Here is a 24,368-nt window from a genome sequence, read left to right on the forward strand (position 1 = left end):
ATATGATTTCAGAGATGATGCAAATGATCTGTTTCTGTGTTATCCAACATGGTAGCCACACGTGGCTATTGAACTTTGAAGTGTGGCTAGTACTACTGAAAAACTGAATGTTTACTTTTATTCCATTTTAATTAATTTAAACCCAAATAACTTCCATATCAGACAGTGTAGCTCTACCTGCTTCTCATCCAGGATCACATTTGAATTACTTGAAATGTCTTGAAAAATTTCTGATGCCTGGTGTCTAAGCCCCATGCCTGAGATTCTCATTTTGTTGATCTAGGGTGGGGCTTGGGTACCAGTATTTTTGGAAACAACCTAAGTTAGTTTCAGGTGAGCCAGGGTTGAGAACCACTGATGCAAAACTTTGTCCACCACATTCTTAGTAGGGGGGAGGCCCCTTTTATCCCAGCCTTGCCCAGGGTGCGTGTTTGGGCTATGCTGGGCCTTCAATCATTCTGAACCTTCCCAACACCCCTCTGCCCCTGGAAGTCTGCATCCTTGGTCTCCTCTCCACTCCCAGAAGGAAGATCAGGGCTTAAGGCCACTCACAGAGCTTGCTGGCTCTCCCTCTGCCAGCCTCCCCTAGTTCCCAGAACAGAGACAGTGCTCATTCACCTCAGAGCCTGCTAGGACCCGGACAGCAGGGGTCAGTGGTCAAGGAGCCTCATCCTTACAGGCCCCTTGGGCCCTTGGACAGAGCCCAGCCAGCCATGCTGGGCTAGGCTGGGCTGGGGCAGGGGCTGGTGGGCAGGCCTGACGTTTGGCTGGTTTCTGTCCGTTTTCCTATTAAACAGATATGCAGATGAATGTGTTTGGGACAGCGATAATGCAGGAGGTTTTGGTAACAAGACTGGAAGTTGGAGAGAACCCTCCTTCCCCCCCGTACCTTGAAAAATGCTTTCTGAGCTGGGTCTCACCCAGCAGCTACTGCTCACCCCTCCGACTCCATTTTTGCCATTCACACACCAAAGGCAACTTTTCCCATGACTCACACGTGGCAGCTTGCGCACTTCTTTTATTATTAAATATATAAGCAGCTTCCTATTTTTTAAATAGATATTTAAATGACTTGATATAAAATTCACCACTTCCAAGTATAAAAACAATATCTCACAGTGCGTGAGCCAATGTTCCCTCTCGGCTTTCTCAGAGAAAAGAAGGGTTCCTGTTCAGGTAGCTGGGGAGCCGCCCAGAGGGGGCTCTGAGGCCCCTCCCACTCCTGTGTCACCAAGAGCCCACAAAGAGTTTCTGTGATGGATTGGACTTGCTTTCACGACCTTTAAAACACCATACATTTAAGGGGTGGGGCGTGAGGGAGGAATGCTTTTTCTGTGGGGTTTTTTTCCTTCCACTTTTAAATATATATTTTTTCGTATCAAATATAGAGTCTGTGACTAGGAAAAGGGACCCAAAGGGGAAAGTTCTCCACTGCCCTTCCCTCAGCTGACAGCAACAGGGCAGGGGAGGCAGGGACCAGCGGACCCTCACTTTTAAGGGCAGGAAGGGAAGCTCCTAGGCCCCAGTCCAGTGGCCAAGTAGGGCAGGGTCTCTCAGTGGAGGGCCCAGGGCAGCAGGAGAGGAGGGACACAGTAGCACAAAGGGACCGAGGGTAATCAACAGCCCTGTCACCTGCTGCCCAACTCTCAGAGCCACAGCCATGGGCTGACCCAGGAAGCTGAGGCCCTCAGGCAGACTTGGAAGCAGATGCCTGGATTCTCCAAGTCCCTCTCCCACCCTGGCTTGCCTGGTCAGAGAGATGGTGCTAGCGAGGGGTGGGATGAGAGCTGGAGGGTGTCACTGCCTCCCGGGCTCCTACCAGGGACAACCACTCACCCCAGGTGCCAGCCAGCAGCAGCCTTGGGGTTGTGGTTGGGGCAGGGGTCTGGTACAGGGCAAGAGCACAGGCTGGGGGGTCAGGGGTGCAGACCCCTTCCCCCACCTCAGGGCCATGCCCTTAACTTCAAAGACCTATTTTCCATCAGAGCTCACCCTGCAGCCTCTCTCTGTGTCTGTCCCTGCCCTCCTTTTCTCCCTCCCACTAGTCACTTCCCTCTCGGGAATGTCAAAGTGCAAGATGCAGAAACCTGGGCGAACAACGCAGCCTGAAGACCAGCTCTGGCTGGTGGCCCGGGCAGTTCTCCCACCCTAATCCACCCCAGGGATTCAGAGACGGGTCAGCAGAAGGTCGGGGCTCAGGGGCTCCCTCAGTCGACGGGCGAGGCCGGCTCGGGCACTCAGTGCAGGAAGCTGGGGAGAGAGGCTGGAGGGGTGGGAGGACGGATAGGTGTTTGCTCTCGGGGATGGATGGGGCAGGCTGTTCAGCAGGCGGGTTCAGTATTCACAGTGCAATGGCTTCCTTCATGAGGAGAGCCTCTGCGCGGCCTCCTGGAGAAGCTCTGGCAGGGCTGGGGGGACGCTGGGGCCGACCGAGGCCAGAGCTTGGTCTTGCCCTTGGCATCACGAGCCAAGCCAGGCAGGTCCTGAGGGTAGGGCTGGCATCCCCTCTCCGCCTGGCCACCAGCAGAGGGCAGTTAGGCAAGTGGAGGGTGCAGACCCACTCTGGGCTGTCAGCGCAGACCAGCAGGCCCAGAAGCCTTCTCTTCCCGTCTTTTGGGCTACACACCTTTACGGGAAATCCAGTGACACTGTCCTGCCCTGCGAATCTCATGCTTCTCTCTCTGGAGACGAGTCCCTGCTTGTCAGTGTTGGGATCTTGGCACCAGGCGGGTCCTCGGGCACAAGGGCTCTTCCATTCCTCAGCGCCCACCCTGCTCTCCCATGTCCCACGGGCCTCTGGGTCCCTGGCCCAGGTGTTGGCTTGGAGGGGGATGGGAGGAGGACACAGCCCCTGAGGGGCAGAGGGTCCTCAGCCGGGCTTCCCAGCCTTCCTCAAGCGGATGGGAGCCTCCAGGGCCCCCGATGAATAGCAGCGTGGGGGGCACCTCCAGCCCTCTCTTAGTCAGTCCAGAGTCTGAGGGTCGAGGGCTGAGGGCCCCAGCCTCGCTGCTCTGGTCCAGTCTTGCTCTCCTGAGTCCAGGGGCTCTCATAGTAGGCAGGCCACATTCCCAGGAGAATGGCTGGGGAGGGGTGGTGGTGGATGTCCCCATAACGTCTCCTCGCATGGAGAGACTATCCTGCGCGCCCAGCTGTAGGGGAGAGAAAGAAAGGCTGGTCAGCCGGGTGGGAGTGAAGGGAGGGGTCGCCGAGGACATGGGTGGGCGAGGTAGAGCATTCCTGTGGGCCGTTGGTGGTGCTGCAGACAGGACTCCCCTCATCCTTTCCCTCGCCTTCCCAGCCATCCCAGACACCACAAGGGACCGGGCAGCTTTCTCTGGCAGCAGCCCAAGCCACTGGGCAGACTGGCCTCACCTCCTACCTCCTCCTGGGGAACCAGGGACCATAGGGGGAGGTAACAGGGCCTGGTAGAGGTCTCAGCAGGGCTGGGGTAGGGGGCATTGCTCAAGTGGAGGGGTCTGACGGGGACGGAAAGGGGCACTTGCATGTCCTTAGACCCCTCCTCAGGAAAGACCATCTCACTGTCCTTGGTCTAAAAAAATCAAAAGTGAATCCTGCTAACTCTAGCAAAGAAGAGGAATTGCTCATTCCTACCTCCTCACCACTTATCACAGAGGGTCATCACACATGATATTCAGGACAGCAGGGCAGAGGTATCTGAAGGGGAAGAACTGGAGGCAGTTCTGGACAAGGAAACTCCCACCCTGCCATTTGGCGTGCTAACCCCTAAGCAAGCCAGCCTCCTGCCGGATGGACCAAGGGACTTGCCTCCCTGCATCATCCGTAAGAGTCAGGGCCCTGCTCTCTCCAAGCCCTCCCCCATCCTTGTCCTCAGAACGCTTTGTTCCCAGAGCAGAAATCCCCTGGACTCCATCCAACAGTTTGACTTTGGACCCAGTGTGGAGCTTCCCTCCCGGACTGTCCATGGGCCCTACTAGCAAAACCCGTGATGGGTAAGGAGGAAGGATAGGACCACAGCTTCTGGCTCCCAGCCCATTCCCATGTTCTGGAAGGGGAAGAAGGGAGGACCATAAATTGGACATGAGCCATGCTGGGTGCAGCCAGGCCACAGGCCCTGCTGGGGCCAGGAGGGAAGGAGAACCAAATGGGCAACCTCCAGCCCATTGCCCCTATGTCTTGGTTCCTTGGAGTGGAGGGTCTGGTGTCCACGTTTCCTTTCTGAGGGTCCCTCTCTCGGACCTCTGCCTCTGTGTCTCCCCCTGTCATTTCTCTCCCTAGAGCAGCAGTAAGTCTTGAGGCCGGTCCTGAGTCTCCCTGAGGCTCCTGCCGCCTGGCCTGGAGACCACTTTAGGGCTGGATCCAAGTGGAGGTCTGGATGTGGCCCCCGCCCTGGGTTCCTCTCTAAGTGAAATTTTAAGGGGAGGAAGAGGAAAGCTTGGGAGGGCCTGAGATTAGGCAGGCAGAGGGCCAAGACCAAGCGGGGAGGCAGGGGACCAGTCAGAGGGTGGTACAGCATTGAGCTGTGAAGTCCCTAGGGACCTTGGTCCATCCTCTACTTGCCGGTCCTGACGGGATATGCGTCATTCTCGCAGCCCTGCCAGTGTCCCATCTGACCCATCTTCGTTCACCCTACCAACAAGGTGACCCCAGGATTCCAGATGTGTTACCTCTTGCTGTTTTTTAAATAGGCTCCCCTGGTTTTCGGCATTTGGCAGATCCCCTATCTCGCTAGGAGTGGCCCAGACCTGTCACTCCACACATGAGAAGGCCCTGAAGTGCTGGCTTGCCTTTGGCATGGGATGTGGCTGGAAACTTGAATGGGTTCACTCCAGCTAGTCAGCCAGCCTGCCAATGAGCGACTCAGGCAGGCAGCCAGCCAGTCAGTTAGCCAATCAGCTCACCAAGCGACTAGCCAGTTAGGCAGTTACTAGCTAGTATGTGGTCAGAGTCACCCAGCCAGCTGGTCAGCCGGTCAGAGTCAATTAGTTAGCTGGTTAACTGGTCAACAGTTAGAGACAGCCAGCCAGGGCCAATCGGCCCGTCAGCCCTGAAGCCAATCAGTCAGCATTTGCTGAGTTCTTAGCGAGGATGAAGAAGCCCTCTCTGTTTAGGACTCAGGATAGAAAAAGAAATGCAAAAAAAGTAGAAGACACAGTCCCTGCCCTCAAGGGGCTTACAAACTTCTTAGGGGTACGGAACGCACACGTATGCATCAAGTAAGATTTTAAAATGTATAAAAACAAATATCCAAGTAAGTGCAAATCGATATAGTATTAACCAATACAAAAGAGCAGAGGAGTACGAGCTAAAAGAGAAACCAGAGGGTGATGGAGACCGTCAGGAAGGGCTGATTCCTGCAGCCTGACTGCGGTCTGAGGGGAAGGAAGGGAGGAGGGCCGTGGGCTGCCTGGAATCGGGGAGCCCAAGGTGAGGAGTGATAAGAGTCACACGTTTATCAAAAACATGGGCGAGGACAACAGAAGGCACTCATCTATGTGCAGGAGACACAACTGGGAGGGCTATGAAGACAGAATTAGGATTTAAAACAATTTCAGTAGGCTCGGATGATAGGTCTGAGCCCACAAGGTGGTTTTAACAAGGACGAATATAAGTTCCCGCACATTGGTAAAAACATTAAATTCTCCAAGTACAGGATAGAGTCTGGCTTGACAGAGGTTTATGGGAAATGGAACTAGGGGCTTTAATAGACCACAAGCTCAACATATGACAACAGAATGATGTGGTTGTTCAAAAAACAAACAAACACGAATGCAATCTTAATCTGTACGAATAGAAGAACACTGTCCAGATCAAGGAAGGTAACAGTCCCACTGTACTCTGAGCTGGTCAGACATCTGGAGCACTGTGTCCAGGGCTGGGCGCCACATTTTCAGAGGGACATTGACAAACGAGTGTGTCCAAAGGAGGGCGAACAGGATGGTGAGGGGTCTGAAAACCATATCATATAAGGAATGTTTGAGGGACTTGGCCACACTTAGCTTAGAGAATTCTTAAAGGGGACATGGATAACTGACTTTAAATACTGGAGGGCTCTCATGAGGGAGGGTGGGGAGGGGGCAGGGAAGCCAGTTATGCCTCTAGTGAGGAAGGACTTCCCTACAGTGCTACTGGGAGAGGGCAGGGAGCTTGCCTGCGACTGAGAGTGTGTGACCAGAAGCTGGCTGACTCCCCATCTGGGATGCAGAGACACTAGGCCAAATGACCTCTGAGAGCCCTTCTAAGACTAAGCCTCTATGGCTCCTTGCATCTAAAAGCAGGGAAGTAGAAACGATCTTGGTTGGGAAGAAGGGTCAAATCAGGGCGCAGACAGAGAGGAAGCTGGCAGGAGGTGCGTGTTAGGAGCAGCTGCTGGAGGAGCTTGGGTGCCAAGCTGAGAATGTTGGGTTTGAAGTAGTTGGTGATACAGAGCTGCTGAAATTCCCCAAGAGGCTAAAGACCTTACATAAGAACAATTTGGTTGCTCTGCGATGCAAGGTGGCAGCAAAAGTAGAAGCCCAGTGCAGAAATAATAGCCCGACACAGAATTGACAGTGCCTGGCCTCAAATGGGGTGGAGGGAATGAAGGGGCAGTGGGAGGCCTGAGGACTCAGGGAGAAGAGGGTTGGCCAGACCTGGCGATAGATGGAAAAGGGAGTAGGAGAGAGAGAGAGAGAGAAGGGAGTCAAGTGTGGGTGGCTCCGGGGAGTTGGTGGTACCACAAACAAGTTAGGGTGACTGGAAAATTTGGGTGTAACTAATTTTAAGGGGTTGCGAGAGAGCCAGATCAGTCTTACCTTAGAATTCCCTCTACACTGGCAGGTCCACCTGTCTGTCCTCATCCTGGGTCAGGGGGCTGCGGGCAGAGCACAGGCTGGCGTAAGACTTCAGCAGAGGCCAGGGAGTGAGGGGATCCCCTAAGTTTGCCCCCCAAGCCCACACACACGTGCTCCAGCCCTCCCAGATTTAGAAGACCCAGAAATGCCTAACCCTAAGAAGAAACTAGGAAAAGTCCCAGATAGCTAGGAAAGAAGAGACGCCCTTCCTTCTCCCCACCCACCCCGGAATCCTGTTCTGAACCTCATCTCCTTAGAGCAAGTGGGAGAACGTCTCCTCCAAATCTAGATGGGAAATAAATGCCAAGACAGGCCCCCCATGCCTATCAGAGCCCCCCCCCGCAAAAAAAAAAACCTCTCACCTGCCCTCCGGTTGTTCCATGGGAGAATCCACTGTCTGAGGCTCTCGATGGCTCTGGGGACAGAAAAGCGCAGGCTCACCGAGGGGCTGAGGGAGCGTGGGGACGCTGTGGCCCCATCCTCAGGCAGGGCTGCTCAGGGACTCTACGAGAGAGCTGCCAAGCCTCCCCACTCTGGATCAGCCAGAGGGCCAGGGGGCTTCCAGAGGCCTCTCCTATCCTCACACCCCAGCTCTGCAGAGCTGCCAGGCAATGCCCTGCCCTGACCTCACACGCATCACTTTCCTCCTCCATCTCCCCTCCCATCTGGGTTCTCATCCTGCTTTAGTCCAAGCACAGTGTCTCCTACTCTTCTGCCCCAGTCCCTACTGGTTCATCTTGTAAGCCTGAGCCTTCCCTGTTCTTGAAGAAACAGCCTTCCCATTTCAACCTCCCATCCCCTGTGCTCAGTCAGCCTCCTGTCTCTCAGCGCCTGAAGAACCCAGTCTGAGCCCAAGTCGTCCTCCGACCTGCTCCTCCAGCCAGGCTGTGCCCTGCCCCCACGCGGAGCCCTGCTCTCCCGCATCGGGCTCTTCTTACCCGCCACTTCCGCCTGTAGAACAGGAGGCCACCGACAGCCAGCAGGACCAGGATGATGCTGGGCACCAGCAGGCGGAAGACAAAGCCGGGGAGCTGGGGGTCGGAGGGCTCCTTGTGTTGTCTCTCATGGCCTGCGTCAGTCAAAGGAACGGAGTTAAAACGGGCTGGGGGCTTGGCCGCCCCCTCACTTGCTTGTCCTCCTTCCAGCTCTGCGGTGCTCCTCCGGTCCCTGGTGCTCCTCTTGCCTTCCAGCTCCCCAATGGGCAGCACGTTGCCCCGGGAATGGCTTCTGGGAAGCCTTGGCTGAGAAGAGGGGGCAGAGGGACTGCTGAGGCCGTGCGGGCGCAGTGCTGGGGTCCCGGCAGAGCCTGGCTCCTGGTGGTCTCTGGGCGAGGCAGATGAATGGTCTGCATTCTCAGGTGTGTGACTCCAGGCCTCGGTGGGTCTCACGGGGCCCACCATGGGCAGTGGTGTGCTAGTTACATCCGCAGGCTGCCAGCCCTTTCCTGACCCAGAGAGTGGTGAAGATGCCGAGAGGAGATGGCTGGTCCTGGCAGTCTCTGCCTGGACGCTGCCTCTCCACAACGTGCGGAAGGCAAGCTCTGCCCCTTGGGGTAGAAGACCCTCACTAGCCTCTCCGGAGGCCTCTTCCAGGTCCAAGTTAGTGCCCAGCACAGAGTCAAGAATGTCTTCCATCCCAGTGACAGGAGCTCCGACAGAGGGCTGGGGCTGAGGTGAACCTCCAGTGGGGTGGCCCTCGACGCCCAGGGTCTCTGGTGACTCAAAGCTCTGGCAGGTGCTCCTGGGTGGTCGCTGCTTGGCACTGCCCGGGTCCACTGTGCGAAGGGCCTGCTCTCCGGGCAAGAGGGAGCTGCCCTCTGTCCCCTCAGAGTCAGCCCAGGTCAAGCCAGCCATAGGGGCCATGGAGGGGGCGAGGGGCTGCTGAGGGGAGACAGAGGCCGGGTCACTGCTAGGGGTGGCTTTGGGGTACAGGCAGTTGCAATCAGGCTTGGTCACCACATCTGAAAGAACCACAGAGAGAGGGAGAGAGAAGGACGGGGAGGAGATAGAGTCACCAGCCTCCAGCACAGCTTTCCCAGAGGGATGGAGAGGGGTATGTGGGTCTGGGGGTCCCCTCATGCCCTAACTCAGCCCTGGGGCTGAGGAGAGGACAGGACTGGAGCCAATGCTCATGACACAGGCCTTAGACAGGGAAGGTGCAAACTGCAGGAAGGTTCTTTGCAGGAAAGAGCAAAAAGTGGGGTTTAGACACACAGATTGGGGGTTGGGGTCAGGCAAGACCAGAGAACAGCCCTTCCTGGAGTTCCAGCTGGCCAGACGCCAAGCCAGGGGTGACAACAGCCAGCCAGGAGGTTGAGTAGTGGCCTCCAGGACTAACACAAGACACCCTCAAGCCCCAAAGACACTGTTGGTTGGAAAGCAGCAAGGTGGTTTCATGCACAGCAGGGGGCTGAACAGTCACGGCCACAGGCGGGAACAGGCTGGGGCTGGAATGTGGCCAAGGCTTGAGGCCTTGGGATTGAAGCAACGAGACTGGACTTGGCCATTGGCAGGTCGCAGGGCCTCAGCCCCTGCCTCGGGGAGCAAGGTTGAATGTAGGTGGGCACACGTGGCACAGGACGCAGAGACGAGGACAACGCAGGGTAGACATGTGTGCAGCTGGGCCAGCACTGGGAGTTTGAATGATGCTCAGACTTCAAATCCAGCCTTGTCCCTTGAGGGGACACTCAAGGCATCCTGGGGGCTTCTGGAGCCAGGGTATCCTGGTGATTCGCAGCAGGGCTCCCGGAGCAAGGGCCCTGAATCCCCGATGGAGCCTCTGCTCTCTCCACGGTACCCCCCATACGTTCAGCCAGCCTGCAGAGCCGGTGGGAAAGCCTCCATGCCTACAGGGCTCTCTGAGAGGGCCCCCTTTTCCACTCCCTGATCTCACAGCCACCAGCATGATCCTTCTTGATGCCTCAACATGCAAACATATGTAGGTGTGCATGCACACACATGTCAGGAAAGGCATGTGCCTAGGGCCACCCAGAGGTACATGAAGCCACATATGTACACAAAACAAGCACGTCTACACACACAGGAGCACGAGGAGCAATCAGGCTGCCTCCCAGGGGTCCCTCCAGCCCCATGCGTCACCTCCCAATGCAGCTCTGTTCCACATGCCCTTCCCCATCCCCACACTTGCTGGCCCCTTCTGTGCTCACCTTGGCTGGAGCATTTAGCAAAGCTATTGTTGCAGTTCTTGCTGAAAATGTTCCAGTTCTTTTTAAGGAGATTCTTTGTTTCATTAAAGACATTCTTGATCTTCTCCAGCAACTGGAGAGGCGTCTCATAGAAAGTTCGGACACAGGCCTAGAAGGAGAGCAGAGACCCCCTTGATGAGGATGAGCATTGGTCCCACGTCTCTAGCTTGTTTGTCAAACTCCCTTGGCCTTTCTTTCATCTGTCTTCTTTTTCTCTTGTTTTCTCCCTCCCCTCTACCCTGGTTTGCAGGACCCCTATGTCCTGAGTTGGTGAAATTTATCATTTATTCATGGCTCCATTTAACACATATTAATGTGCCAGGCATCTGGTAACTACCTGGAAATCACGCAGTGAACAACAGGGAGGTGGTCCCTGGCCGATTTGGACATTGAGTCCAACAGGGCATCGTTATTAAACATATTGTTACAAGTGTGGTGAGTCATAAGAAGAATGATCTGGGCTTCCCTGGTGGCGCAGTGGTTGAGAGTCCGCCTGCCAATGCAGGGGATGCGGGTTCATGCCCCGGTCCAGGAGGATCCCACATGCCGCGGAGCGGCTGGGCCCGTGAGCCATGGCCACTGAGCCTGCGCGTCCGGAGCCTGTGCTCCGCAATGGGAGAGGCCACAACAGTGAGAGGCCCATGTACCGCAAAAAAAAAAAAAAAAAAGAAGAAGAATGATCTGAGAGTGTATAACAAGGGGAACTAAATGAGGGCCTGGGGGAGTCCCCAAGGAACTGACCAGACGATGAGCAAGACTTAACCAGGAAAGGAGGCGGGGTTGGAGAGAGCTGTCCAGGTGGTGAGAATAGACTGTGCAAAGGTCCTGACGCAGGAAAGAGCCTGAAATGTTAGAAGATGGAAAAGAAAGCTACAGTGGCTATAGCACAGCCATCTAGGAGGAAAGTGACAAGAGATGCAGCTGAGAGAGGTCAGCAAGGACCAGGTCCTGCAGGGCCTTGTAGGCCATGCCAAGAACCATTAACCTGGGCTTCCCTGGTGGCGCAGTGGTTGAGAATCCACCTGCCAGTGCAGGGGACACGGGTTCGATCCCTGGTCCGGGAAGATCCCACATGCCGCAGAGCAACTAAGCCCATGCGCCACAGCTACTGAGCCTGCGCTCTAGAGCCTGCGCGCCACAACTACTGAGCCTGCGTGCCTAGAGCCCGTGCTCCGCAAGAAGAGAAGCCACCAGAATGAGAAGCCCGCGCACCGCAATGAAGAGTAGCCCCCACTCGCCGCTACCAGAGAAAAGCCCGCGTGCAGCAACAAAGACCTGATGCAGCCAGAAACAATAAATAAATAAAATAAAATAATAAATTTATTTTTTTAAAAAAGAACCATTAACCTTATCCGCAGAGCAAAGAGAACTGAGGGGATGTTGGGGAGGTGAGTGGAGCATAAGATTCCAGTCTTTTAGAGAGATCATCCTGTGTGGTGAGGAGAATGGCCTGGAGGAGGCCATGGGGCTGTGGGTCCTTCTCTGGCACTGGTGTATCTTGGAAGGAGAGCCAAGGCTGCCCCAGCTATGCCTGTTGAGCTGCTCTTTTCTCTTCTGCTCGTGGGACCCAAGCTCCCCACACCCCCTGGAGCTCTGAGAAACTTCACACACTCCTGGTTTTCCTCTCACCCCTTGAGCTGCTCCATCTCAGTCTCCTTACCAGGCTGCCCCCCTCCACCTGGCTTCCATAGGCTGGCACTCCTCAGGGCTCAGTCCTGGGCCCACCCCTACTCTCACCCCAGACACTGTGCCCAGGGCTTCATCACATCTATGGCCCACCTGCCGATGACTCCCAAGTCCTTCCTTAAACTGACCTGCCTGGGGAAGAACTACGGGCTTTACTAGGTGCTGAAGTCCTTGAAGGCATCACTGGCTGCCCAGGGACTGTGCACAGTGGGCCCTTAGTAGATGTTTACCAGATAAAGGAGAGAATGAATGCGGGAATGGGAACACCTGGACTTGACTGCATCACTCACCAGCTCCGTAACGCTGGCCAAACGAACTTTCCAGCTTGGGCTCATCTCTTCATTTGTAAAGTCAAAACAACAATCCCTGCCTGCCTCCCGCCCAGGGCAATTGTAAGGAACAGGAAATGGCTTCTTCTCACCTTTCTTATAAAATCTCTGTGTCCTTCATACCTCACCTCATACTTCATAGAGAAAACAAGGCCAGAAGGTCCCGATGTCTACCTGTCTCAACAGAGTCTGTGTCTTCTTGCCTCCCGAGCTCTGAATCCCTCCCCTGCCGGCTCCTCAGGAGACCAGCTCCTCCAGCTTCACTGGCTCCCCGCTCCTGGAGTCTGGCCCCCTGCCCCCAGCATCCCATACAGCGTGCAGGGTGGGCGGCTTGCTAAAATGCAGATTCCGAGGCCCACCCACAGACCCAGTGAATCAGACTTTCTAGGGGTGCATACTGGGAATCTGCATTAAAAAATTTTTTTATTAAAAAATGTTTTTTGAGTTTTTATTTAAAAGGAAGGTGTTTTCTTTGGAACCTGCATTTTTTTAAATGAAGACTTCCTTTTTATTTATTTTTATTTTTTGGCCACGCAGCATGCGGGATCTTAGTTCCCCAACCAGGGATCAAACCCGCACCCCCTGAAGTGGAAGCGTGGAGTCTTAACCACTGGACCACCAGGGAAGTTCTGGGAATCTGCATTTTAAACAAGCTCCCAGGTGATTCTTACGAACCTCAACATTGGAAAACCACAGATCTAATACCTCTCTTATTTAAAAGTCTTCCCTCCCTCCATCCCACACTCACTCCAGCTACCTCTCTTTTTCTGCAGTTCTTTGGAGCCAGGTTCTTCCACAGTGTTGCCTCTACGTCCTCACTTTCTGTTCACTGATCGGGCACCTGCCTCCAACAGTGACCTCCACGTTGCCAAATCCACTGGACACTTTTTAGCCCTTCTCTTGCTTGGCTTCTCAAACCCCGTGTGATAAAGTTGACTACTCTTCCCATCTGGAAATACTCTTTTTCATGTGCTCAGGGATCCCACACTCTCCTGGGTTCCCTCCTACCCCTTAGACCACTCCTCAGCCTCCTTGCCAGGCCCTCTCCGGTGCCTGACTTCTAAATAAATGCTGGGTTTCCTGGGCCTGTTTCTCTTCTCACAGTGGGCAGTGTCATACAGTCCCCTGGCTTCACCGATGACCTACAGACCAACACCACTTACGTCTGTCTATCACCAGCCAAACTCAAGACCCATACGTCCAGCAGCCTGCTCGACATCTCCACCCGGCCATTTCACGAACATCTCAAGTGTAATGTACCCCAACCTGAACTCCTGCCCTTCCCCCAAACCTGCTCTGCCCCATTTCAGCATCACGGGAACTCCACGTGCTGGAGACAAAACCATCATGACCCTTCCCTTCCCTCGACAACTCACGGCCGCTGCATTACCAAGTGCTCGGGTTCTTTCTCTAAACTCAGGAATGCGTCCCCTTGTGTCACCTTCACTGCACAACCCTAGTCCGAGCCGCCTGGACTTGCACCTCCTGCTGGCCGCCCAGCCTCCATCCCTGCTCCCTACATACCATGGCCCGCACAGCAGCCAGAATGGTCTCCCAGCGCAAGTTAGACTGGATCCCTCGCTCTTTAGACAAAATCCCCCATCTTTAAGACCCCAGATGATCTGGCTCCCACCTCCCTGGCTCTCTCCCCTTCACTCCCCTGCCTTGGCCGTGCTGACCACACCTGGGGGCCGAATGTGCACTTTCCTGCTCACCTAGGGCTTTGTGCCCAGCGTTCTCTGTTCTGGAATGCTCTGACCAGCCTTATTTCTTCCTGTTACTCATCTTTGGACCTCAAGTGAATATTTTCTTACTCAGAAGCCTTCCCTCTCTCTCCTTTCCCACTGCCTTTTAAATCCAAGTCCTGTTTCTCTCTCCCGCAGCCCCACGTACTTCTCCTTCCTGGCTCACTCCCTCACCTGCCTGCTTCAGGTCTTCCCTCTCTGGTTTTCTTTCTGCAATGCAGTTATTGACACTTTACTTACGTATTTCGTTAACTGTCTCACCACCCCTACATGTAACCTCCATGAATGTGGGGAATTTTGTTTGATCACAGCTGTATCCCAGAGTCTAGAACAATACCTGGTATGCAATAAGCACTCATTAACTATTTGTTGAATGAATGAATAGTCCTCACGGGCTAAAATTCTATTTACTTGTGTCATTGTTTGTTTAATGGCTGCCAACCTCACTTAACTATAAGCTCTAAGAGGGTGGGAACCATGTAGTTCTTGCTCTTGAGACATCGTCAAGGCTTAGCACTGTGCCTCCTGCACGGTGAGTCCTCGGCAAAGGTTTATGGGATGAATACGTGAGTGAGAGAGCAAGTGAGCAATGACATGGGTGAGGCCAGCGAGTGCCTCTGTGCCTATGGGTAGGGATGGTACCACCGCAGCTGCCCTCTGCCCTCCCCGACTCAGTGCTCCTGGCTCCAGGGCCCTCCTACCTTGTCCTGCCCTTCATAGTCCCTGGTGAAGCAGCTCCTCAGCCGCAGAGAGAGTTCCTGGAGCTGGACAATGACAGCGGCATTGGGGGTGTTGTCTCTGAAGCGCATGGTGTCCTCCATTATGTCTTGCACCAGGAGAAAGGCCTTCTTAAGGTAGCACACGGGGTCGTTCTGAAAAGTAGAACCTGGAGTTGACGACCCGGCTGATGCCACTTGGGAGCCCAAGCTCCGTGCTAGATGCCCTCATCCCAGGCAGATGGAGGGCTGCAGCCTGCCCTACCCTACTCCTGAGGAGAGGGGCCACCCCCTCCAGTAAGAAGGAGAACGCTGCCCTCAGCTGGCTTTCATTCTCCCTTGTTGCGATCTGGTGCTGCTGGGGATTGTGGTAGAGGGAAGGAAATGTGGATTCTGACCAGAGAGATCCTCAGATTTCTGAAAGATGAGGCTTTAATCAGGATGAAGGTGTACAGGTAGGGTGGGTTCTGGGAACTTCTGTTTCTCTGTCTCTGAGCCTCTTTTGGCTTGCCTTCACACAAAGCCCTTTACCATATAGCTCCTTCTAATCCTCCAGGCCACGGGGATACTGGAGACTACCTCGGGGTCCAAAGAATGACCTCAGTGTTTTGTCTCCCTAAAGAGATGGTGGGTGCCTCAATGAAGACTCGGCTTTTAGCTCTGTAGTCCTAGCAACCGGTGCAATAGGTTCCTAGTAGTAAATGCTTGGTAAGGTGTGAGTGAGTGAGTGAGTGGAACACCGAGGTTACTCCTTGGACCATGAGGTGGTCTCCAGTTCTAATAGAAATGTGTATGGGTCAGGTGTGCAGAAGCTCAGAGATGGGAGCAAATTCTGGGCATGATGGTGATTTTCTAGGAGGCACAAAGAACAGACGTGGAATAAAGGCTGGGGTGGGAGCAGCTGGAAAGGCATTACGGGCATCAGAAAGAGCTGTGCGAAGGCTTGGAGGCAGGAAGAAACAGGGAATGGGAGTAGTGGGTTGGGCCGTGTGATAGAGACTGGAGCTTGTAAACCCCAGGCTAAACAACCTAGGCTTTCTCCTGGAGTGAGGGGTCTCCAGGTTTGGGGGAGGTGGTGAGGATAACAGGCTGTGGTTCAGAGAGCTCGCCCACTAGTGGTGGGTTGAGGGGTGCACTGGATGCAGGAAGGCCATTTAGGAGGCTTTTGAAATCGTCCAAGCAACTGATGGGGTGAGGGCCCAGAAGCCGGAGATGCTGGGAGGTAGAACCAGCAGCACACAGTTGGGTGTGGGATAGGAGGAATAGGGAAAGGGCTGGACTGATTCCCTCATTGCTGGTCTGTCTGCTGGATGGAGGTGACATCCTTAAACAAAACATTTGACCCAGAAGAAGTACTGGTTTTCCTTAGGCCTTAGAGCCAGGCTGCCCGCGTTCAAGTCACTTACTACCTATGTTCTCTCCCTTAACCTCTCATGAACAAGAAGAGTGAACCACATAGTCATGATCAAAAGTGCCTGGCACATAGTAAGACCTTGACATGTGCCAGGCCGGCAGAAGGGAGCAGCAGGGGACTCGAGGCCTGGGCCCTGCCCAGCTCAGCCCTGGACCCTGGCACCCCAGACCTGAGTACCAGGGATCCTTACACCATAGCCTGCCCAGCTCTAGGACTTCTCCTACCTTCATGCTCCCACATACACCCACCCTGGGAAGTTCATGCATGCTGGCACATGGGCCCTGTAAACAGCCATAACTCACCAACTGCTCCTGGTCTACAAACTCGAAGGCAATTTGGCACGAGGTCTCCATCTGACTGTCAATCTGTAAGAGAGAGCAGGCCAGTGGTGGCAGGGTGTCTGCACTCGACTGAGCTTGCCTAAGGACGGGGACTCGAGTTTCCGGATGGATCAGGGTTTGATCCTCATCCGTCTCCCCCCAGCCACACCTGGAAAGACAGAGCCAAGGCTAGGGGAAGACCTGTGCCCTCCACATGCCCAGGGGAGGTTTATAGAAGAACAAGAAGTCTCTGTCTTGTACCTCCCATTCTGAAATCTCACAGATGCCAGCTCGTTATAAGGAAGAACTATCTAATGTAGGACATAATCTCCCGTGGGAGGTAGTGAGCTCCCTGTCCTGGAAGGAATTCAAGCAGAGGCTAGACAAGCTCTGGGGATTCAGGATCTGTAGGGACTGAGGCTAGATGCCCTTAAAGCCCTTACTGGCCCTCAGAGCAGTGGTTCTGTGATTCTAAGCCTCAGAGGATATGGTGGCTCTTGGGCTACCTTGGATTGCTGCAGCAGCTACATACAGGAGGAAGAGTGTAGGGGGTAATAGAGGCAGGAGGCCCAGCCTATGGGCTCCAAGCTCAGGGCCCTGGAGCTGGCCTTAGCCTGTGGTGCTCCCCACTGCCTGGCTGGCTAGAGGGATGGTAAATTCTCTTCGGAGCAGGACAGCAGCCATGACAGCAACCTGATTCTGCCGGGCTGAACCACGTTTGAAATTGTTGACGACTCTGCTGGCACGATTAGAGTGAGGCACGGGCTCCTTCATGGCCTGGGTGATCAGGCCATCCCAGCCCCAGGGCTCAGGCAAGAGCCAGGGAAGTGAGGGGGGAGGGCTGGGAGTTAGGCGGGAGCCTCCCTTCCAAATCTGGCTGAGGCCCTGGTGCCAGGCTGGCGGCACATCTGGGAGTCCAGGAGCTAGAGGCAACATCTGGACACAGCAGGCAGACTGGGCTGGCTCCTCAGAGGAAGCATCCCACCGAGGGAGAGCTGGCTTTACAAACTTTTTCAGAGTCCACGTTTGACATTCCAGGCAATCGTTAACCTAGGCAACCAGCTAGAAGTCCACCCTGTCCACCGCCTGCAGGGGAGTGGGAGAGGACTTCAGGATTGAGGGGGGGCTCAGAGGCATTGACCTGTAGAAGGTCAGTGAGAAGAACATCCGTGGAGCTAGTGGGAGCCACGAGCCACATCCTGCATGGCCGTATTTCTCTGCCTACAACCACTCTCTTTGGCCCTGCTCCCTGACTCCTGCCTCCGTTTCCCCAGTGGGGAGAAGGTAAGGGAGGCAGGACCACACACTCACCAGCTTCTGCAGGACCTGCAGGTGTCCGTTCCCAATCATGTGGCTACAGTTCTCCGACACCTCCTCGGTAGTACTCCTGTTCACGAGGAGACAGGCCAGCAGCAGCAGGCGGCCCAGCCATGTCTGTGACAGAGAGGGCATAATTTCTCCCCAGCTCTCACACTCCCCAGGAACCCCCACGCCCTGTTGAGGGTGGAAAAGCAAGGACCTCAGACCCACCATGCTACAGACCTGCCCCTCATTCCAGAATGCAGCATTCCCCAAACCCACCTTACTCAGGATTTCCTAGCAGCCACGCACAACCTTGCTCTCCCTCGCTAACAATCCAAATGTCGTCTCCTCCAAGAAGCCTTCCCAGATTAACCCAGGCCGAGCCTTACTACACACTGAACTTCTAATGAGGACATGGGAGGTATGCCTACCAGTCTAAATGTCAATTACACAGGAAACTCCTTGAATGCAGGACTTGCATCTACCCATTATTCTGTCTCTGCAATATCACACACTGAGCCAGGCATCTTGTGAGCTGCCCACTCCTCTCAAGTTCATGTTCTTGCACTGGCTGGCTTCCAGACTGGGAGCCAGAGGTATTTGCCTGGGCCCAGCCCTTCCTCCTACCTGATTCCACACAGGTCTGGCTCTGCTACTGGAAAAACCAGGGGCCCCAATTCAGTTTCACTGGGAACCTATCCCGCACCACAGACCTTTGGAGCCTGGGTATGTGTGTCAAAAAGAGCCCAACCGATTAATCAGAGGCAGCAGTGCCAGCTCTAGACCATCCCTGGCTGGCACCTGCCTATCGGAGCCCCATCAGGCTCTGCATTCAGCCAGTCAGCTCTTAGCATTGCAAGAATGTTTTCTGAGATCTCTCCCCTCTTTCAGCACCCACCTGGCCCGGTAGCTGCTTACCCCCAGAGTGATGGGACAGGCTCCGGACACCCTGTTGTTCCCCTTCCCTCCTTCTTGCCAAGGTCCCCTTAGCCCTCTCCCTGGCTCTAGGTCTCCCCTTCTCCAGCCAGAGGCAGAGAAAGACCCTTGGGTTTTCTTTCCGAAGCTGGATATTGCCTCCTGGCAGATTCAAGGAAATGCTGTCAGGATGGGGTGCGGGCTGGCACCTTCCTGGGTTCTGGGCTCTGGGCTCTGCCTCAGTAATTCAGATGACGAGACAAATACTGCAAACAAGTAGCACATTGGAGGCTATGAAACAGTCCACAACAACATGCTGATTTACATATAACTAAAAGCCCAAATGTTTGTCAGCTCTTACTAGGGAGGAGAGGCCCTGGCTGGGCTCCAGGGAGGTTGCAGGGAGGAGGGGCCACAGTGAGGCCTTGAAAGATGGGGAGAAGTTGATGGCAGAGAGAGGGAAGGAGAGGCCTGGAGGAAAGAGGCACAAGATGGCCCAGTGCCATTCAGCACAGGGATCTGGTGAGGGTCCTGGTCTGACCTGGGGGAGGGAGACTGTGGAGGAGGGAGAGCAGTCATGGAGGAAACACTGGGCTCTTTTGCATGGTTGAGGAGGTAGCTCTGGGTGGGAATAGATGCCCAGGCCCTCAGGAACCTGCAGTTCAGGACCCATGGGAGGAAACTGGGCCGTGCAGAAGGTATGTCTCTGCCCCAGGCTGGCTGCCCCTGAGGCTCTGAGCCCCAGGTGTCAGTGGTATGGAGGAAAGGGCCTGTGGGGAAGGGGATGCTCAGGAAGACTGCCTTGCCACACGCATTTCAAGATATTGATGTTTGAGGACAGCAAGGAGAGAGCAATGCTTAACCCCAAGGGCTGCCTGGCTTTTGGAGTTATTTCAGGCACCATGTGGGAGGCTGACTTCGAAGGTAGCCAAAGGGGCCACCCTGCACCTGGGGCCCTGATTTGGCCTCAGCGGAGGATCTGGACAGGCACCAAAGGGTTAACACTCTAGCTTGCATCCGGCTGGGCCGGCTCTTCTCCCCGCTTCTTTCTTCCTCCCACCCACCAGCCTTGGCCTCTGGGGTAACCACAGGAATCTCTCTTCAGTCTCAGAGAGATGCTGGGACATCTCAGCCCAGCTATCCATCCTCACCTGCCTCCTATCTTGTTCTATCTTCCCCATCAACAAGGTCCCTGGAGAGATCTTATAGCATGAGTGGACCCTTGGGCTGCCCCTGTCTAAAACCAGCCTCTTTCTTTCCACCTTTCCTTTCCTCCTCTTTCCTCGTGGTCTCACTTCCAGCCCCTGTTTGTCTTGTTGCCTATCACCTCACCCTTCCTGATTTCCCCTCCTAACCCCATCTCTTCTCTCTCAGTTGGGCTCCTCCTCCCCCGTGGAAGGGCTCTTCCCTCTTACCCTACCTGCAACCCCCTCCCTTATCCTCCAAATATTTTTCTGCTTCTCTCCCCCCTGGGTTTCTCCTCTAGGATTCCTCAGAAGCAAACCCATTGGAAGACCACTTACTGTCCATTAACGGTGCCACCCTGCGCCATCTAGGAGCTCTGCCCCACGGTTGGGGCAGGACAGTCCCCATGCAGTCCTGAGCAGCCCGCTGTCCCTGTCCACAGTTCTGCAACCCCAAACCTTCCTTCCACCTCCTCTACCACCACTAAGCCCAGGATCTCCCCAACGGACTGAACCAGGTTTGGCAGGAAGATTCAGAGCTGGCCCCATGCAACTCTGGGACGCCGCTTCCCACAAAACATACTTGATCCAGCCACCCAAGTGCCCAACAGCTTCTGTCTGTGAACCGGAACAAGTAGTGGCTTGCCCTGCACCTTCCTTTTGCCTTGGCATTCTATAAGCTGGATGGCCCCTGAACTTTCCCCATCCAGAAGCGCCCACTCCCCAGCAGGACCTAGAAGCATGTGTATGGCCCATGAGGAATGCCCGCTGGGAAGGCACCACCCTCAGCGCACAGCCACTCCGCCTGTCCCTTGGCGGTGGCTGATCAGAAGGGAGAGAGTCAGGGACGCAGCCTCTGCCCCGTGGCTGCGAGCCCCTTTCTCTTGCCAGCGGGTGGCTCAGTGTGCCTCTCCATGCAATAGGGGTGAGCAGCCTTCCCTTTCCCGAGGGAGTGCCGCAGCCCCAAGAGTAGCTGCAGGGCCGTCTCGGGTCCCAGCCAGAGCGCGAGGGGCCTCGCGCAGTCCGTGCGCAAAGATGGGATGGAAACCGGAGCCCGCTGCCGGGGCGGAAGAGCCTCGGCAGTCGGCGCGCCCGGGCAGCGGGCTCCCAGGGGCCGCGCCGCCGAGCTCCCACCCCAGCCCGGCCAGGGCCCCGCGCCACGGCCGTCGCTTACCGTGGGAGGGCAGCGCCCGGCGGCGCCCCGCGCGGTCATACGGGCAGCTGGGTCCCGGCCGGGCGCGTTGGCCGCCCTCGCTCTCTCGTTCGCTTGCTCGCTGGCCGCTGCAGAGTCCACGCCCCGGCCGAGGGCCGCGCTGCTGTCCCAGGAGTGAGGAGGGACTCGCGGCGGCGCAGAGAGCCCCCTGGAAAACTTTCACTTTCCCCGAGCCGGGCTCCACTGGCCAGCTCCTCGGCACAGCCTTTTAAGCGGACTTGTGAGGCATGTGGTTTATGGGAAATCACCTTGGACAGGCGCCAGATGCACACACGCACACACACACACACACACACACACACACACATACACACACACGCGCGCGCGCGCACTGACACAGACACACAAACTCCAGAGGCCCACTGAACCGCCTCCCCGCCCCCACCCCGAGGGCTGGTCTTCTCCGCTCGTCTTCCAGTCGCCTTGTTTGCTGTGCTCAACGCCAAAGCCTTCGAGAAAGTAACGCGGGCTTCACCGCTTCCCTCCCTCCAGCGCGCCGGCTTTGGACAGAGCCTCGCCTTTCCTTCCGCGCTCTCCAGGCGGATCCGGTGTTCTCTCTCTCTTTCTAATATTCCTTTCAAGGGACTTTCCCTCTAGGCCTGAAAATTCCCAAATCCGAGCAGGAAATGGCCTGAGAGCAGGGGCAAACACTGGAGACTGGGGCCTCCCCCGCTGCGCTTCCTGCAGCACCTTGTGGAACCCGAGTCAGCAGGTTTGTAGGCAGCCCTCTCCTTCTTATGCAGCCCCCAAGCCGCCCGCCCAGCCTCTGTCTCCTGTTCTGGTGTCAGGGTAGAGGCAGGGAGGCTAACTACCTGGCCAGAAGGGGATGAGTTGTGTCCTGTGACAGGGAGCTGGGAGGCTCTGCTGTGTGCTAGGAGATGCTCCCAGCAGCTGACCTGCAGGTGATGTAAATGCTGGCTGGTACCCATGCTCCCTTCTGAGCCTCCAGACCTGAGGAGATTGGCACCTGGGCCCTAGCTTTCCCTTGATGCTTTTGGAAATGCATTTACTGAGATGATTAATCACATTTCGTCTCTACATGAGAATGAATCTAAATGAGGCCTAATAGGAGGAGCCTGTTAATCATAAAGCCAAATTCAGGAGCTTTCTCTTTCTTCAATTCACTACGGTTCAATGTTTCAATCTCTCTGTGACTCCACCCAACCCCAGCCCCTGGGAAATACATGCTATACAGCCGGGTCTGGAAGGGGCATCTCTTGTCACTTGCTCCAGCCCCAAAAAGTAATTTTACACCTGCATGCTCTTGTTCATACTGGTTCCTCTGCTTAGAATTATCCTTTCCCCACTTGTCCTTAAGGCAAACATCTCACCCTTCAAGGCTGAAATCACACCACGTCCTTCACCAGCAAATCCTTCTTTGACTCCTCAGGCAGATCAATGGGTCCTTTTCCTGCGGTCTCACTGAATTTGGCTCCTTTCTCTGTGGTCTCCCTAAGTTATTTGTCTTTCATTCATTCATTCTCCACATTATTCTAAAAAGTATTTCAGGTGGCGCCGATAGTTATATTCTGAATCATCAGACTGAAACTTCACCCCCACCCTGGACTGAGAGTTCCTCCAAGCTGGTCCCATGTTTACCTCCTAATCAAAAGTGCCCAGCACATAATAGGTACCCGGTTGATAGTGATCAAATGAGGCCATTAGAGAATAATTCATTCGTTTAACAAATGTGCACCATGTGGCTACTGTGTGCCAGGCACTGAGCTAGGCCTGGGAATGTGATGATGGACGTGTCGGCATATCCCTGCTTTCATGAGTTTGGGAGTAGTCAGAGCTTAAAGGGTGTGGGGCAGGCCTGGATGTTCAGAAACTTGAGGAAGGAAGGCCAGAGACAGAGTCCAGCCAGAGGAAGGAGTCTGAGGGCTTACTTCCCCTGGGCATTGTCAAGTGGTCCCAGTACAAAATGATTTAAGATAACATGTTGACACCACTTGTTCTGAGGACTGATATGAGGTTAGAGGAAGTGATGTGAGGAGATAAACCTCTTGACTTGTTGAACTGGGAGTAAAATTTTACCTGTTCCCTCCTTCACCTGACCCGACGCTGTGGGCTCACTGAAGCCAGTGTTAGGACATAGCTCTGCCTCTGGAAGTCAGCCTTCCTCTGTCAGCACGAGCCTTGGCTTCTTGTTTCCCCTAATGGAAATTCTTTACACCCCCAGATTTGAACCCTGATTCCACTACTTACAAGCTATCTGACCTTGCAACTCTGCCCAGTCATTTGTTGTATGACTTGGGACAAACCCCTCTTAGCCTCAGTGTCTTCATCTATAAAATGGAGACGTTTATATTTCTCACCAAAGTGTTGAGGATTTCGTAGGATGATGCCTGTGAAGTGTTTAGCCCAGGACCTGAAGGTACTAAGTGCTATTGGTATTAGCATTAGCATTAGTATTAGTATTATCTGTCCACTCACATGCGTCTTAAGCAATGACACCACAGTAGTGCAGTAAACTTGCAAGTCCCAACGCCAGACTTTAGTCCCAGCTCTGCCGTTCATTTTCTGTGTGACTTTAGACAAAGCCTTTATTCCTTTTGAGCCCCTCTTTCTTCATTTGACAATGGCGACGATAAGCCCTTTCCCCAAGGAGTGGATGAGAGGTCAAATGGGCGACAAATGGGAGTCTCTAGGGCAATGAACAGCACAGAATAAGTGCTTGGTTATGAAAGAACACTTTGGAATTGTAGGCTATGGGATGCTGGGAGGCTCTGCCTGTGTGGAGCTGCAGAGGGATGAGCAAGGTCCTGGGTAACTGTGACTCCACAGTGGGACTTGCAGCTGTCTTGTCTCTGTTACCTTAAAAGGAGAGGTTGTGAACCTGCTTGACCTCAGGCAAGCTTTACCACCAGACATGGAGAAATTGAGGCTGGAAGAACTTATGGTGTGCCTGGTAGGGCTCCCCTGGACAGCATCTCCTGGGCTCTCTCCTGCACTGGGCGGATACTCCAGCCCCTGCCTGTCTGGCTGGGAGACCTTGGGCAGGCAGGTTCTGGCTGCATCTCAGGGCCAAGCCAGCAGGATGGTTTCCATCTGCACGTGGCTCCTTAGCTGTTTACACCCGTGCAAGCCTGTGTGTGCCCATTGGTGGTCACAGACCTGACCTAGAAGCCGTTCCACCCATATTGCCTCAAATGAGCAAACAGAGTCTCAGACAGGCGAAGCCACCTCCTCCAAAGTCACACATGATTGGTGCAGTGTGGGGTGGGGGCCTCAGGACCGGGGCCGGGACTGACCCAACTCTGGGTCCCCTGTGTTCTCCCTGGTCAGAGTAGCTGCTGTTCTCCCTGCTGACTACTGGTGGAGTCATGTCTGGAGCAGGGTCCTGGGGGAGGCATAGAGGAATTTGGAACAATCCAAGATTTGGGGTTTCAATGATTTCCTAACGTAGCGCCATCAAGGAGGCAGTGTTCAGCTGACCCTGGAGGAGGGCAGAAGGGAGTACCAGAGGGACCCTGCTTGTCAGGGGAATGAAGCAAGGGTGGGAGGAGAGAGACAGAAAAGAGAGA

General features: G+C 54.9%; 1 protein-coding gene across 3 annotated transcripts; it reads right to left on the bottom strand.

Annotated features, from left to right (window-relative positions):
* Positions 1-998: 998 nt before the first annotated feature.
* CSF1 (colony stimulating factor 1) lies at positions 999-21,390 on the bottom strand. 3 transcript variants are annotated; one of them, XM_004263149.4, is made up of 9 exons: positions 20,803-21,389; positions 17,539-17,661; positions 16,210-16,272; positions 14,479-14,649; positions 9,979-10,126; positions 7,751-8,772; positions 7,175-7,227; positions 6,774-6,832; positions 999-3,149 (listed from the first exon to the last, which is right to left on the bottom strand). In XM_004263149.4, the coding sequence occupies exons 1-8, from the start codon at positions 20,839-20,841 to the stop codon at positions 6,787-6,789; spliced, it is 1,665 nt and encodes a 554-aa protein (XP_004263197.1). In that variant the 5' UTR covers positions 20,842-21,389; the 3' UTR covers positions 999-3,149; positions 6,774-6,786. The 3 variants fall into 3 exon arrangements, with proteins under 3 accessions (XP_004263197.1, XP_033290726.1, XP_049553179.1); XM_033434835.2 differs by having other exon boundaries at positions 7,751-7,881; positions 20,803-21,387; XM_049697222.1 differs by lacking the exon at positions 999-3,149 and adding an exon at positions 5,232-5,928 and having other exon boundaries at positions 20,803-21,390.
* Between the last annotated feature and the right edge of the window lie 2,978 nt (positions 21,391-24,368).

Source organism: Orcinus orca, chromosome 1 (assembly GCF_937001465.1).
Source record: "Orcinus orca chromosome 1, mOrcOrc1.1, whole genome shotgun sequence".
NCBI lineage: Eukaryota > Metazoa > Chordata > Mammalia > Artiodactyla > Delphinidae > Orcinus > Orcinus orca.